This window comes from Delphinus delphis, chromosome 8, assembly GCF_949987515.2.
Source record: "Delphinus delphis chromosome 8, mDelDel1.2, whole genome shotgun sequence".
In the NCBI taxonomy this organism is placed as follows: Eukaryota; Metazoa; Chordata; class Mammalia; order Artiodactyla; family Delphinidae; genus Delphinus; species Delphinus delphis.
Window position 1 is genome coordinate 15,376,817 of NC_082690.1, and position 16,367 is coordinate 15,393,183.

General features: G+C 36.1%; 1 protein-coding gene across 1 annotated transcript in view; it reads right to left on the minus strand.

Moving 5' to 3' along the window:
• Positions 1–16,367, minus strand: part of CBL (Cbl proto-oncogene) — an 82,674-nt gene that overhangs the window by 28,935 nt on the left and 37,372 nt on the right. The window contains exon 3 of the mRNA XM_060017798.1: positions 1,484–1,630. Coding sequence (XP_059873781.1) covers positions 1,484–1,630 — 147 coding nt within the window. The remainder of the gene's footprint in view (positions 1–1,483; positions 1,631–16,367) is intronic.

Sequence of the window (16,367 nt, forward strand, 5' to 3'; positions counted from 1 at the left end):
ATCTGTGTCCAGATCTTTACTAACTGAAAGCTTGTGTTTAACTTTTTAAAAGCACATAAAACACTCTGTGTTCTTTTGAGGAACCCACACTATCAAGGACTTCACTAGAGGAATATAGGCTTAAGGTACAGGAAGAACAGAGTTCTGATAGAGATGAAGAAGAAATTATTTAACATAAGAATGACTAAACCCCAGATATGGCTAGCAAAAGATATTGTGGGATTTCTATTTCTCAAGATCTTAAAAAATAAAATAAAATCTCATTGCCTTTGAAAAGTTTATGTATTCACCTGCCTGAAAGTAAGAGAACAAGTGGCGTTTCAAACTCTTTTCTAATGTAGCTAGTTATTAAGTTAAAGGAACAAAGTTAAACTCATTCCCATTCTCTTCAATTAAGTTTTTAAAAATCACTAATTATTCTATATTTAATGTTTAAACATGATTTTTTAAAATAAATCAAGCGTTTAACAAACTTCAAATCAATTTGTAGTATATACCTGAAACTAACTTAATAGTGTGCGTCAACTATATTTCAATTAAAAAGAAAGAAAGAAAGCATTTAAAGAGAGATTTACATTAGGATCTGTATATTCAACTGAAAAATTTTATTGTTTTCTACCTTTTCAGTTCTTTGAACCAAAATTTCAGGGGATAGTCAAGAACATTTATATTAATACTTAGAAACATAAACTTGTCTCATAAATCTGTCTATATAATGTAAGGCTTCTGAATATCAAAAAGACAATATAACAAAGTGGAAAGACAAGCCGTAGACTAGGAGAAAATCTCTCTAATGTAAGTGACTAACAAAGAGTTAGTATCTTACAATAGGAAAAAGACAAACAACTCAATAGGAAAATGGACAAGTCAGGAATAGGAATAGGAAGATCAGAATAAGATTCTTAATTGGTGACAAATGTGAAAAGGTGCTCAAGCTCCCTTGTCATTTAGGAATATAAAGCAAAATATGATACCAATTCATATCATCAGTGTTAGTCAAATTGCAGAGCTACTGGAACATGTGTGCACTACTTATAGGAATATAAACTGGTACAACCACTGTGGAAAGCAATTAGGCAATATTTGGCAAAGCAGAAGATGTGAAACCCCCTGACTCAGCAATCCCACTTCTAGGTATGTAACTATTGAGAAACTCTTGCATATGAAGACAAATACAATTTTGCTTTCTGCAGCACTGTTTTGCAATAGCAAATAGTTTGAAATGTAAATGTCCATTAACAGCATAATGGATGAGTAAAGAAAGAGAAGAGCATTCAGTCAAAGAGCGTGGGTTTCAACGGAACTGCAAAGGTTTATTTCTTTTAAAAAAAAAATCAGAGCAAAAAAAGGTTGGGAAGTAGGTACACATATATTACTTTTCTGTTTCCCATGTTTTAAATATTCCATCAATAAAAAACTAAACAAAAACCCAAAACACAAGCTTCAGTTCTTCATAGTTCAAATTCATTATTTTGAGTCTTACTTTTCCCCAAAAGCTTTCCTCCAAAATTCTGCAGCATCTGCTTTAGTAATCCGAAATGTGTCTCCTTGAAAGAGTCCACTTGGAAAGATTCCTTTTAGTTCTGCCAGCATGTGGCTGAAGATCAGGGACAGTTTGGTTAGGTTTCGCCTACAAATGATCAGAAGTGCAATGATTAAATGAACACATAAAATTATTTTTATTTTAAATGTGCTGAATTCACTACACCAGGTGTGTAATTTATAATGCAAGAAAGACTGCTGCATTCACTAGGTCTACTCCTTTCCCTCTGTTCAATGTTTTATGGTAAATAAGAAAAATTTAACAGAAATCTATTTTAAGACTTTTAATCTTAAATTAATCAGATCTAATAACTGAGCATAAACTTACATGAACAAACTTTCTTTTTTAGGATGACAGGTAAAGAGGACTCAACAAATACGTGTAAGAAGTTGTACACTGATATAACCATTCACTCATAAAAGAAATGTTAGGAAAGCAAAATATATTATTTCCTGCTTTGCATGAACTAATCTGGATGTTTAAATTACCATAATTCATCTAAATTAAAAATAAAGGCTTCCCTGGTGGCGCAGTGGTTAAGAATCCACCTGCCAATGCAGGGGGACACGGGTTCGAGCCCTGGTCTGGGAAGATCCCACATGCCGCGGAGCAACTAAGCCCGTGTGCCACAACTACTGAGCCGACATGCCACAACTACTGAAGCCCATGCACCTAGAGCCCGTGCTCTGCAACAAAGAGAAGCCACCACAATAAGAAGCCCGTGCACCACAACGAATAGTAGCCCCTGCTCACCCCAACTAGAGAAAGCCCGCACGCGCAGCAATGAAGACCCAACACAGCCAAAGATAAAATTAATTAATTTTTTTAAAAGTCAATTTTTGTCACACAAGGGGACTATGAAATTTCAATTCATGATCAATTTTATTGTCTAAAAATTCTCTTTAATACAGATAGATTTTTCTCTTTTAATGCTATACTGGAGGGTCACCACTAGTCCCATCTTTGTCTTTCCTGGATAAAATGCTGCACTAAGTCCCTATAGCCCTAACTTTTCTGCAAAACACTGCTGAAATCTTTCTAATCAGCTTTTCAACAAATCAGCTTCAGTTTTTTGATATTTGTCTTCCTGTACTTGTATCAAGTTATATTCTTTCTAGTTTCCTATTTCTGAAAGCACCTACAAAAGTGATAAAATTAATATTCTTTGAAGACAGTCTAAAATAATTCATATGCTAAATAGCTCAAGTAAGATAAAAAATACAAGCACTTATCCAATCCCTAAACTCCATTAACTGTTTTCCTCCTGGTACTTTGAGAGCCTTCAATTATTGCTGGTTAGGACTTTTACTATTTTACCAAAGAGGAAACAAAAATAGAAACTATCGAGAATATATCACAGATAACATGATAGAAAATCTGCAAAGCACAAATTAGTCCCAATGACTTCCCAAAGACTTCTGCAGGACACCAGACTGCACTCAATATTTATATAACATTTTGCCAAATGTTAATCCTTAAAGATAAGCAGGAGAGAGTCCATTATTCCCTTAGGATATGCTAAGCTGTTGAGAACCTACTATGTGTAAAGAGCTATGCTAAACAGTATAGCAGAAAAACGTGTATCAGAGAAAATACTGGGTTGGCCAAAAAGTACCTTCGGTTTTTTAAGTAAAAATAAAAGACACATTTTTCATTTTCACCAAGAACTTTATTGAACAATGTATTCACCCTTTTGTTCCACTAGCTTCTGCCATTTTTCAGGCAACTTCATAATTCCATCTTCCCAAAACTTTTTATCTTTTTGAGCAAAGAACTGTTCTAGGTGACTTTTACAGTTTTTCAGGGAATTGAAATTTTTCCATTAAGAGAATTTTGTAAAGACCGAAATAAATGGAAATCCGAAGGCGCAATGTCTGGTGAATACGGCGGATGAATCAGAACTTCCCAGCCAAGCTGTAACAGTTTTTGCCTGGTCATCCAAGAAACATGCGGTCTTGCCTTATCCTGATGGAAGACTATGTGCTTTCTGTTGACTAATTCTGGACGCTTTTTGTCGAGTGCCGCTTTCAGTTGGTCTAATTGGGAGCAGTACTTGTTGGAATTAATCGTTTGGTTTTCCAGAAGGAGCTCATAATAGAGGACTCCCTTCCAACCCCACCATATACACATCACCTTCTTTGGATGAAGACCAGCCTTTGGTGTGGTTGGTGGAGGTTCATTTCGCTTGCCCCACAATCTCTTCCATTCCACACTATTGTACAGTATCCACTTTTCATCGCCCGTCACAATTTGTTTTAAAAATGGAATGTTTCATTATGTTTCAGTAGAGAATCGCATGCGGAAATATGGTCAAGAAGGTTTTTTTCGCTTAACTTATTTGGAACCCAAACATCAAAGCGATTCACATAACCAAGGTGGTGCAAATGATTTTCAACGCTTGATTTGGATATTTTGAGCATGTCGGCTATCTCCCACCAGGTATAACATCCATTGTTCTCAATTAATGTCTCGATTTGATCGCTATCAATTTCAACTGGTCTACCCGACCATAGAGCATCATCCAGCGAGAAATCTCCAGCATGAAACTTCACAAACCACTTTTGACACGTTCGATCAGTCACAGCACCTTCTCCACACACTGCACAAATCTTTTGCGCATTTCAGTTGCGTTTTTACCTTTCTTGAAATAATAAAGCATAATATGCTGAAAATGTTGCTTTTTTTCTTCCATCTTCAATATTAAAATGGCTACACAAAAAGTCACCAATTTTGATAAGTCTTTTTTTAAATGCACACTGATGTGACAGCAGTCACATACAACCTAACAAAATTGTTTTGAATGAAGTTAAAGACAACCAAGTGCTACTAGAGCCATCTTATGGAAAAAACTGAACGAACTTTTTGGCCCACACAATACATATATCATACTCGCAAGGTTACAACAGAACTCTTTCTGCAAGAAACAGGTTTGAATCTTACTTCTTCCTGAAAATGTCTTTCCTTAGTCGCTCCAATGTCATCCTCTCTTGGTTCTCCTACTTGCTTTTGCTCTTCCTTTGGGTATTCTTTCTATTCTCCTAACATAACTATTTCCCAAGAATTTGCTCTCCATCATTTTCCTTTCTTTCCCTCTTGACTCTTCCTTTGCAATCTCAAGGCTTCAAAAACTGCTTTGCAAAAGATTCCCAAATCTTAGGCCTTAGTAGCTTTCCAACTGCCTACTGCATTTCTCCATTCAAACGCTAGCACCACAAAGCAACACATTCAAGATTAAACTAACCTTCCTTGGGGATTGGGGTGGGGGTGGGGTGGTAATAACAGATTTTGGGAATTTGGGATTAACAGATACACACTACTACATACAAAATAGATTAACAACAAGGACCTACTGTATAGCACAGGGAACTATATTCAATATCTTGTAATAACCTATAATAGAAAAGAATATGAAAAAGAATATATATATACAACTGAATCACTTTGCTATACACCTGAAACACTGTAAATCAACTATACTTCAATTTAAAAAAACAAATTTGTTAATTGGAATTAAATAAATATACTTCTAAAAAATAAATAAACTAACCTTCTTTCTCAAACCTGCTCTTTCTTCATGTTCTCTATTTTCTGTATTTAATGACAACACCATCTTACTTCCCACAAGTTCAGAACCTTAGAGTCAGTCATCTTAGCTGCCTCCATTTTCTTTATTCTCCATATCTGACTTGTCAATTTGCTAATCATTTGTTGTCAATCCTACCTTTGAATTTGTATTATTATTCTAATATGCACTCCTTGCTACCTGCGCCTACCTACTCCATAATTCAAACTTCCATCTTCAGTCTATTCCTATGCACGTTCAATCATACCACATATAACTGCCTTTCAAGGAGGGGGGGAAAAACAATTTCTACAGTACCAGTGGGACAAAATCCAAACTCAACTTTGATTTTTAGACTTTCCACTAACCTGGGTCTAACCTACCTTTATAACTAATTTCACTAGTATATTCTACTTAAACTGAACGTTTTACCTCTTCTTATACATACTACCCTTATTCACTTTTGCACCTCTGAACCACTGCTTATTTGTTCCTTAGTCTGCAAAAGACCCAGCTTAACTGTCATTTCCTAAGAAGCCAGCTAGAAGTAATAAACCTCTAAAATACCCCCAGTATTTTCACTGAAGTTCTCTTATGTCATCTGAACACATCTTGCACTACAGTTATTTGTGTACATGAGGGATGAATTCATTTCTGATATATATTTATAACCCTTTGGCATCTGGCATAATTTCTAACCTTTATTATACCTTTAGAAAACATCTGACTGCATACTGTGTGCTAGGCACTAGGGATGGATACAACAACGCAACAAAACAAAATGCCTGGCTTTATAGCATTCACATTCCCATGGTAGAGTATCAGGTAGTAGAAGAAAAAGGCTTTGAAGAAAAACAAAGGAGGGTATGAGAAGAGAGGCATGTTAAGATTGCCGTTTTAGAGGGAGTGGTCTTAGGAACCTCTCTTATTGTTGATTTTTAAGCCAATTCTGAAGAGAAGGCAGAAAGCGAGTCTTTGGATGACTGGGCCATGTCAGCATATTTGACTCTTTAAATAATTTTCCCCTGAGAATCTACCAGGTATCCAGTACTATGCTAGATCAGAGATAAAATATACATACCAAAATATAATGGACAAAAAGTTTTAATTTGTGAAGTAAGCCACAAAAAGGTGAAAGTTATTGACCGCAAAGATGTAATGTCACCAGGTGCCTAAGAGCAATTTGAGGTGCTGACTGAAATAGTTACTGAAAATCAATTTAAGACATTTTCATACTCAAGGATGCATCCCCCAAAAAGCCAGCTTACATTTCTTAAAACCACCAGAGATGTGCACTGTAAGCATCACACTTCTTAAAACGAAAAAAAAGAATCTACAAAAGCCCATGGGTCAGGGTATTTTGTAAGTGGTCCAAGTTTAAATTCTGTTTCAATAACATTTTAAGGCCTTAGGCTTATGGCTCAGTGTCTACAGTGTATAGGGCAGAATTTAATCAGCAAAATCTGTCTAAACATGTAAACTTAGAACAATGAGGCATGATAGATATTTGGGCTTATTACAAGTAAGCAATACATTTCAACATTCTGTCAGCAGTTACTTCAATGCATACAATATGTTCTAACATTTCTCCAAATATCCACAAAGAAACACAATTGTTCTATTTTTTGTAAATGCCCTGAAGACAAAACTTTTCTTTCTCTGAGTAGCAGCAAGTAGGATCAATACAAGCCTTTCTTTAACTCAGTATTTGAAGAAGGTAATTTTTACTACCTTTCACGTTAACCATCTACATCTAAGTAACTGCAAATTCTACTCTATAGCTTCCACCTTGCCTTCTCTTGTCCTCTCACAACTTCCCCATAATCAAATGCTGATTCAGTATGCAGTGTCAATTTTTAAAAAGGTTCAAGACTGGTGTGAGTTATTTTCCCCCTACCTCAGGTCCTACTCTAAAAGCCAATGTACCTCTGTACCTCAGGCCTAAAGTAATGGTATACATTTTCTTGTGCATAATTTCAGCTAGTAAGGGACTAAGATTTATATGTCACTAATATTTAAGTATATAAAAATTAAATGCACAATTATAGCTTCTGTTTCAGCTTCAAAAGTAGAAAGATAAATATAACCTGATAGAAACCACAATCACCATTTCTATAGAGCAAGCAAGACAGTGTGGGAAAGTAGCCTTTATATGAATATGAGATAAACAGAAAACTCCTCAAATGATGCCAACCAATGCATTTTCTATTACACAAAATACTGAAAAACAAGCTGCCTTGTAACTCTTGGCCACAAAGTACCTTGCAGAGAAAGAGGAAATAGAAAAAAGAACATAGTATGGGGAGATATATTAACCCTCTATATTAAAATGTATTTATTAATGTTTAAGACAAGTACAGAGAGTAGTACCACTCTTTTTTGTTTTAATGAGAATGTTCCATCGCTTAGAAGTACAATAAAAGTTTCAAGAAGAAAAAGACTGTTGAGAAATGAATATTAAGAGACTGAGATCTTCTTGGACTTCCCTGGTGGCGCAGTGGTTAAGAATCCGCCTGCCAATGCAGGGGACACGGGTTCAAGCCCTGGTCCGGGAAGATCCCACATGCAGTGGAGCAACTAAGCCTGTGCGCCACAACTACGCCCGTGCGCCACAATTACTGAGCTTGTGCTCTAGAGCCCGCAAGCCACGACTATTGAGCCCACGTGCCACAACTACTGAAGCCTGCACGCCTTACAGCCCGTGCTCGGCAACAAGAGAAGCCACCGCAATGAGAAGCCTGCACACCCCATGAAGAGCAGCCTCTGATTGCCACAAGTAGAGAAAGCCTGCGTGCAGCAACCAAGACCAACGCAGCCAAAAATAAATAAATAAATTTATTTATTTAAAAAAAGAGAGAGAGGTTGAGATCTTCTAGAAAAATATTAAATGATGACTTACAAAACAATCAGTCCAATGTATTCATAAAGATATTCTCACTTATGGTTACTTTTTCTGAAACTCCATTTTGACAGTCAGAGATAAATTCTATAACTGACAAGCATGCTCTGTTTATTCTTTCTACAAAGGAGTACCTGAAAATATATATAATAATAGTCAAGACGACTAGAAATCTAAAATGTATTTCCTGGTCTAGCATTAATTTATTGTGTCCTGTGACGTTATTTAAACTCTCTGGGCCTCCATTGATTCCAATGTAACATAAGGAAGCTGGAACCAATTACTCTTAAAGATATCTTTCCATTTATAAAAATGTATAAATTTATGCTATATCACTGATTTGAAACTGGAAAAGAAACCTTAACTTCAGCAGTTTATTTTCATAATATTGAAGAAGACATGAGAGAAAGAAAGCTAGCACTTTATCCTTATGTGACAGGCTAGAAATTATGTCAAGAAATAATAATTTTTAAAAGTATATTTTATTTCTGCCTGCAAAGAATTTAAATAAACTTATATCTTATGGAATTTAAATGAACAGTTAATTGTATGAACCATATATGGGGATAAATTAAAATACTGTTATCTACTCGTAACACTAGGGATCTGGCTAAATTCCAGAATCTGTAGTGAATTATTTTACTCAAAGAATTTTATCATTTCTGAAGAAATAACATGGAAACATCAAAAATCATCTCAGCTATATGAAAATACTATCACATGTGAAAATGGTTCAAACACTCAGAAATCTTTTTGATTTTTAAAAAGAGAAGAAAGTGGAGCTTTCCTTTTGAAAACAATAATTTAGTTAATATGTATATAATTATTATAAAATTCTTCCAATTTCTGTTTGACTTTTATAATAAAAAAATTTTATAATAAAACATTGGGGGAAAACCCCAATAATCTATTTTAATAATATCTGTAGACCCAATGATCCTGTACTTCCCAGCAGGTAAGTTTCAGAATGATTAACACAATACAATGATTGACAGACAAACTGCACAACATTATACAATGCCATTTTGGAGCTGTAAAATATTTCCCAAATGAGGTCACAATATAACTCACTCTTTGCCATTCAGCCATGGTGTGGGCTGCAAAACCTACATAAATGATGATAAATAATTATGCTGCTCAATAGTGAAGTGATCAATGTTTTTAAGTATTTCATTTACTGGTACTATTTCAGTGATAACTGTGCTGCTTTTTCTATTCATTAAACTCCAAAACCTTATATGCAAACACTAGTGTCATCCAAAGAATGCTGAGTGAGAACATACTGAGATGACATTTATAACTCAATAGCAGCGTCCTCTGCTCACAGTAATCAGCTTTAAAAATAGATACAACGGAACTTCTTTCAACAAAGCTTCACAGGAAGTCAATGAAGTACTGTTTAACTCGTATCTGCTTAAGCTGCTAAAAAAAAACAGAGGGGTGTGGAGGCAAAAAGCATCACCTATTCAAAAAAATTCTAAGCCAATATATCTAAAAATATCAATGGCCTTTTTCACTAAACGTATTAAGTATATTTGATAATATACTAATGGTCCTGCTTCTGAGACCCCCAAGTTACATGGTAACAGATCACAACATTATCATTCAGAGCATTTTGAGCTGTTTCATAGAATTTTAAACCTAAAGGAACACTAATCTAATTCACCAGATAAAAGGGAAGGCAGCAGCCCACATGAGAATCTCCAACATGCCCCTCGTACTTCTATCAGATTAATCTTAAAACACAGACTCGATCTCCTTAATCCTTCTACACCAAAATCCTCAATGACTTCCCAATAACCACCAAAAAAGTTCAAGTTGCTCTGCTTGTAAGTCAAAGCACTCACAATATGGTCCTGATTCACCTTTCTAGACAGATACTACCCAATATTTCCCAAAACATTCTATACTTTCCAGGCCCCAGGCCTTCAGTGATGGTGTTACATCAGTAATATACGTCCTCTCCTTCTCTAATAGTTAACATTAAGAGCTTACTGTGTATCAGATACTTTGTTAAGCTACATGTATACCTCATTTAATTCTCATAATAATGCTTTGAAATAGAAATTACTAATCCTATTTTACAAGGAGAAACAAAGACTTAGTGACATCAAATAACCTGTCCAAGGTCACAGAGCAAATAAGTGGCAGAGCAGGTCTGTGATTCAAGAGCCCAGGCTTGCTGGTATGATACGTATTTCCTTTCCAATGACTATGGTTACCTATGTCCTGCCCATTCAAAATTCATTTTAAATGCTATCTTCTTGGTGTGGACGCTAGGGGCGGGGGAGGGGGGGGCGGGTGGGGAAGGATTCCCAGTCTTCATTCAATGTCTACTTTCAAACTCAGACACCCCACACCCACACCCCTACAGCATCTTGCTCACACTCTGTACTGGCTTCATCATGTTCTACTTTGTATCAGTTGTCCTATTCCCCAGCTGGATGACAACTCCTTAAGGGCAGGGGCAGTGAAGGTACCTTACACACTCTATGCCCTGCAGTGGCGAGCACACTGCCTTGCACTTAAGAGACATTCAATACATTTATAGACTTGAAAAATATTACTTATTTTTTAAATAAACTTTTTATTTTGGAATTTTAGAGTTACAGAAAAGTTGCAAAGATAGTACAAAGCATTCCCATATACCCCTCATTCAGCTCTGGTTTCCCTTAATATATTACTGTCGTACATTTGCCAAAACTAAGAAACCAACATCAGTACAGTGCTATTAATTAAACCCTAGACTTTATTCAGGTTTCACCAGTTTTTTCCATTAACGTCCTTAACCATCCTGGGATCCAATCTAGGATACTACATTATATTTATTCGTCACATCTCCTTAGTCTCCCCTGGTCTGTAATAGCTTCTTAGCCTTTCCTTGTTTTTCATGACCTTAATAGTTTTGAGGAGTACTGGGGTTAGGTATTTTGTAGAACGTGTCTCAATATGTAAAGCCGATGTTTTTCTCATGCTCTGACTGGGGTTATGAGTTTATGGACACAATATCACAGAAGTGAAGTGCCTATCTCAACACATCATATTGGAGGGTACATGAAGTCCACATGACATCACTAGTGATGTTAACCTTGACCACCTGGTTAAGGCAGTATTTGCCATGCTTCTCCACTGTAGTCACTATTGGAAAAGATTTATTTTTTCACAGATATATTCCTTCTTTCCTAACTCATGTAAAACAGATCATTTACACCCAAGTCAGTATTTTTTTTTTTTTTTTTTTTTTTTTGCGGTACGCGGGCCTCTCACTGTTGTGGCCTCTCCCGTTGCGGAGCACAGGCTCCAGACGCGCAGGCTCAGTGGCCATGGCTCACGGGCCCAGCCGCTCCGCGGCATGTGGGATCTTCCCAGACCAGGGCACGAACCCGTGTCCCCTGCATCGGCAGGCAGGCTCTCAACCACTGCGCCACCAGGGAAGCCCAAGTCAGTATTTTTAAATGATTAATGTGATACATTCTCATTAAAGCACACACCATAGAGACATAATATTTATAAGTTAATACCTTTGGTTTTAGTGTGGTTGGAAAAAAACAAAAATAGCTTAAAACTCATTGTGAACATTCAGCAAATGTTCACTAAGTTACATTAACTTATGGTACTATCATCATTATTTCCTAAAGAGTTCAAGAATATAATCAGACTTCTCTATATTTCAAAACAACCTTTGAATTTACTCAACCCAAGTTCTGAAAGACAGCTATGTAAGTTACATACACTGGAGCATCTGTCTGCAGCTAAAAGCATATTAACCCTGAGAACTGATTACTATTTCTCTATACCAGTTCCTTAAAGAACATACAAGCACATCAGTAACATAATACAGAAATCTCCAAAACTTCTCATACCCTCCCCCCAACAAATGACAAAAACCACCAAGCACTTTTCAGAAGTTTTATCCTGTGAACTTAAAAAATAAACTTAAAAGTATATAGATACATAGACAGACAAAGAAAATTATATACCGAGCAAGAGACAGCTCTAATACAATCTAATCAAGTATACAGAAAGTATATCTAATTATCATTAATTATTTAACTCCTGAGTATATGACATATCAGACATCCATTTCCATTTAAATATACTGTTTCAAAAAAAAATATATATATATACTGTTTCTCTGAACAAACACAGAGTAGCTACTAAACTTTGTTATTCTCAAAACTTGGGAAAGATAATGAAATTTTCTATATCTATCTGCATCTCCTCTGTTTGGAGGCATCAATACCAGAAAAGTCTTCATCACTGCCATTTTCTTCAATATATTTTCCATGAAAAATAATCCTCCTCAAGTTCAAGATTCTATGTCTCTGTAAAACTCTGGTATTAGCATTTTACTTAGTATTTAATTAGTATTTTTATCAAATTCAACATACTTTTATTAAAAAGCTATAAATAAAGACATCAGATAACACAGGAAAGAAGGTGTTCCTGGCCCTGACTAGTTATCAAAGCAGACTCACATTTAGGCAGACTTTGGTGAGTGCAAGAGTGAAGTATCAATAAAAACAAGGAGTCACAAGAGCATGGGTAGGAGAAGCACTAATTAAAACTAGTATAATTCAGGAGGCTTCTTGGATTTTAAAGAAATAGATGGGATTTCAACAGACAATATGGAAGGGAAAGGGATTCTAAGCCAAGGGAATGACCAAAGCAAAGGCTCAGTAGAAGAAAGTTCAGGGACTCGAAAATAAACGGACATGGCTAGAATGTAGAATCATGGTAGCATAGGATAAAACTGAATAACACAGGCAGGACTCAAAATGTAGAGATTTAACTACCGGGGTGAGAGATATTACAAACGCAGCAGGAAGTCATTAAGGGTTTGGAACTGGGGAGTGACATCGAATCTGTTTCGAGGCCATAAATGACAGCAAGCAGTATGAAAGATGAAACAGTGAGGACACGACAAAAGCAAAAAGCTCAATCAGGATGGTACTGCAGTAGAAAGGTAGTGGGAGCCCGAACACGGGCAGTAAAATAAGACAGATTTGAGAGATACTGCAGAAGCAAAACCAAGCAGATGAGATGACTGAGTAGGAGAGCAGAGATGATGAACCTGAAACTGAACCTGAGCAGCTGAGAGTAGGGTCTTAAAATATATATATATATTAATAAAGCTAATACATTTAAAGGGCTTACTATGTGTCAGGCATTTTATATTTTTTATTATTTAATTAATTTTCATTCACAATCCTCTAAGATTGATTCTATTATCCTCACTTTATAGATTAACAAACCTCAGCTGAAAGAAATTAATCCAAGACGCAATCTCAGTAACTCACACCTGTCACCACTACATAATATTAACTGAGGGACCTCAGAAGAGGAAGTTGGTTTGCTAATGAAGAGGATACATTCAATGTTCAGACATGCCGAGTGTGAGATGTCTGAAAGATAATAATATGGCATGTCTAGCAGGCAGCTTGGGAAAGAGGAGCAAGTAGGGAAACAGATTTGTGAAATCATGTATAAGACTGTTGACACTGTTGGGAATGACCTGTCTGCTAATTCCCTCACACAGGATAATCAAAATGAAATAGAATTTTTACCAAATCATGTTGCACACCTTAACCTTAAATAATGCTGTAAGCCAATTACATCTCAATAAAATTTTAAAAATTAAAAAGAGGGACTTCCCTGGCGGTCCAGTGGTTAAGATTCCACTCTCCCAATGCAGGGGGCGTAGGTTCGATCCCTAGTCAGGGAACTAAGATCCCGCATGCCACACTGTGTGGCCAAGAAAAAAGAAAATTAAAAAGAAACTGAAGTACAGTTTTGAAAAGATTTGGAATTTCTCCCTTTGGGAGTAGGGGGGTAGGTAGTATGATGGAGTCAGAAAAGGACAGGAGTGGCAGGCTTCTCTTATTTAAAAACAAAACCATGTGAAAAATATTTGGAAACACTGGGCAATCAATGTTCTAAGTGTGCTATATTCACCTTTATAAGAATATAGTGCTAATTTTTTTAGTTTTTCTCACATGAGGCAGAATTAATGCCACTCTTTGAGACCCAATCTTTGTTTCTCCGTATCTTCTATGCAGATGAAACACACTGAGTTGATGAAAACGCAATGAGTTTCTTAACACTTCTTCAAAGATTCTCAAATGTTAGGGCTTCTAACACCTATTCAGCGGTATTTATCATACTTCCCAGCAGGAAAACTTATATGGAACTTAAGTATTAGAGGCACTGTGCAAAAGTAAACAACATTTACTGTGTTTACTACTCAGTAAAGTAAAACTCGTGATAAAATTTCAATTATTGTCAGAGGAGCAGAGGTATATTCATGAATGGGGAAAAATAAAGCATAAGAATATATAAAAAATGGAGAAAAATCATAAATGTATCTTGACTTGAATACAAGAAATTTAAAAGCTTCATAAGAGTTCCAAATTAAACCTCTCATGACGAATTTGTAAAAATCTTCAGAATGCACAAAGTTTAAATCTAACAAAATTAGAGACATAACTAAAAATATAAACAGTAATTTAATAACAGAATACAATGAACTCTGTTCCAGTAATTTTCACTAATTTATTTCATAAACATTGAATGCTTACTATATGGCAAGCACCATACTTAAACTTATTTAGGGGAAATGGACTATTCCAAACCTTGAGTAAACCAAAAACCATTAAACAGAGTAGGTATCAAAATCCATTCCCTGCTCTCACACATAGACACAGTCATATACACATGTGTGTACAAGCACGCGTATTAGACCATGATGGCATTATGGAAGAATTTTTGCTATACGTTCCCCATAAAAGCTCTTATTTCTACAAGCTGTTCAAAAATACAGAAAGAGAACTCATTCATTTTGATGACTTCCATAATCAAAGACCATGAGAAAAAAACTATATGCTAATTTCACTTACCAGAATAGATGGGAAAATCCTAAACGACTATTAAATAGAATCCAGTGAAGCATTATAGATCACCCTAGATATCTGCCCCAAAGAAATTAAAATATATGCCCACACAAAGATTTGGACATGAATGTTCCTATTAGCTGTATTTATAATAGCCAAAAACTGGACACAACTAAAATGTACATCCAACAGGTGAACAGATAAACAAATTGTGGTACACCCATAGAATAAAACTACTTAGCAAACAGAGGAATAAGCTATTCATATGCAATATATATATATGATTAATTCATAGAGCCAATGACTTTATTTCCACTATAGTTCAGTTGCCGCCTTAGTCCAAACCACCATCGTCCTACCTGGATTACTGCATTTGACTCCTGACTGGTCAGTCATCTTGCTCTTCCTGGATTGCTTGGCAACGAGCCAACTAGGACCAGGGGCTCCTCCTAACATCTTCCCAAGGGACCTCTGCAGTCTCTAGTTACCAGACAGCTGGTTCTTAGCAACTCCTGTAAATAGGTGGCACCCAAGACTCACACTTGTTACCTCACTTATCACATTGACCCCCATAAAAAGACAGAGTGCAGGGGTATACTGGGGTAGGTTGAGTCCCTTTCCTGGAGCCCAGTCTCATGATACAGCCAACTGTGCTCAACTCAAACACTCCTCTCCACAGGACACCAAGAGAATATGGCGTCTCTGTACAGGATCATCCTTCCACCTATGAATTCAAGCTTGATGTTCACCTGGAATGTACTGAGAGCAAGATCTCAAAAATACTTGCTTAATGAATACTTGCATAAAGAAAACTTCAGTAGCCTGTGAACCATGACATTTCTTTTTTAAAAATTATGATAAAATATACATGACATAAAATTTATTACTTCAACTATTTTGAAGTGTATACATTTTTCTTAACAATTTGCTCCCTCCCATAATTTTTCAATAAGTGTATATCTCTAATTTTTTTTAAAAAAATCAAATACTTTGGTCCTGCTTTTTGTGAACCAGGCATTATTCTAGGTGCTTTCTAAAGATTAACTTATTCATTATAATACTCACAACAATCCTACGAAAGCACTTTTAATGAGATATCTGAGGCAAAGAGAAGTAACTTGTCTAAGGTCATATACTGAGATAGTAAATGGCAGAGGAGTCCATCTGGCTGACCCAGCTCACACACTTAGCAACTAACACAACGACTGCTTTAACCTCATGGCACCATACTACATGTTTACTGACCTGTGTGTGCGCCACTAAGTGAAAGGCACACTGAGAAACTGTGCAATTACGCAGCACCTTAATCACTCACCTAGTCTATAAAACCTTAATCCAGTGATAAAAAATAAAATAGATAATATTCAGTCACATACAGGCCTAAAGAGCCCTTCACAAAAGTTCCTGTCAAGAGAACTTAGCTCAAGCCCGCTGTTAACAGCAATAATGATGAAAGATTTCCTTTCTTAAGTG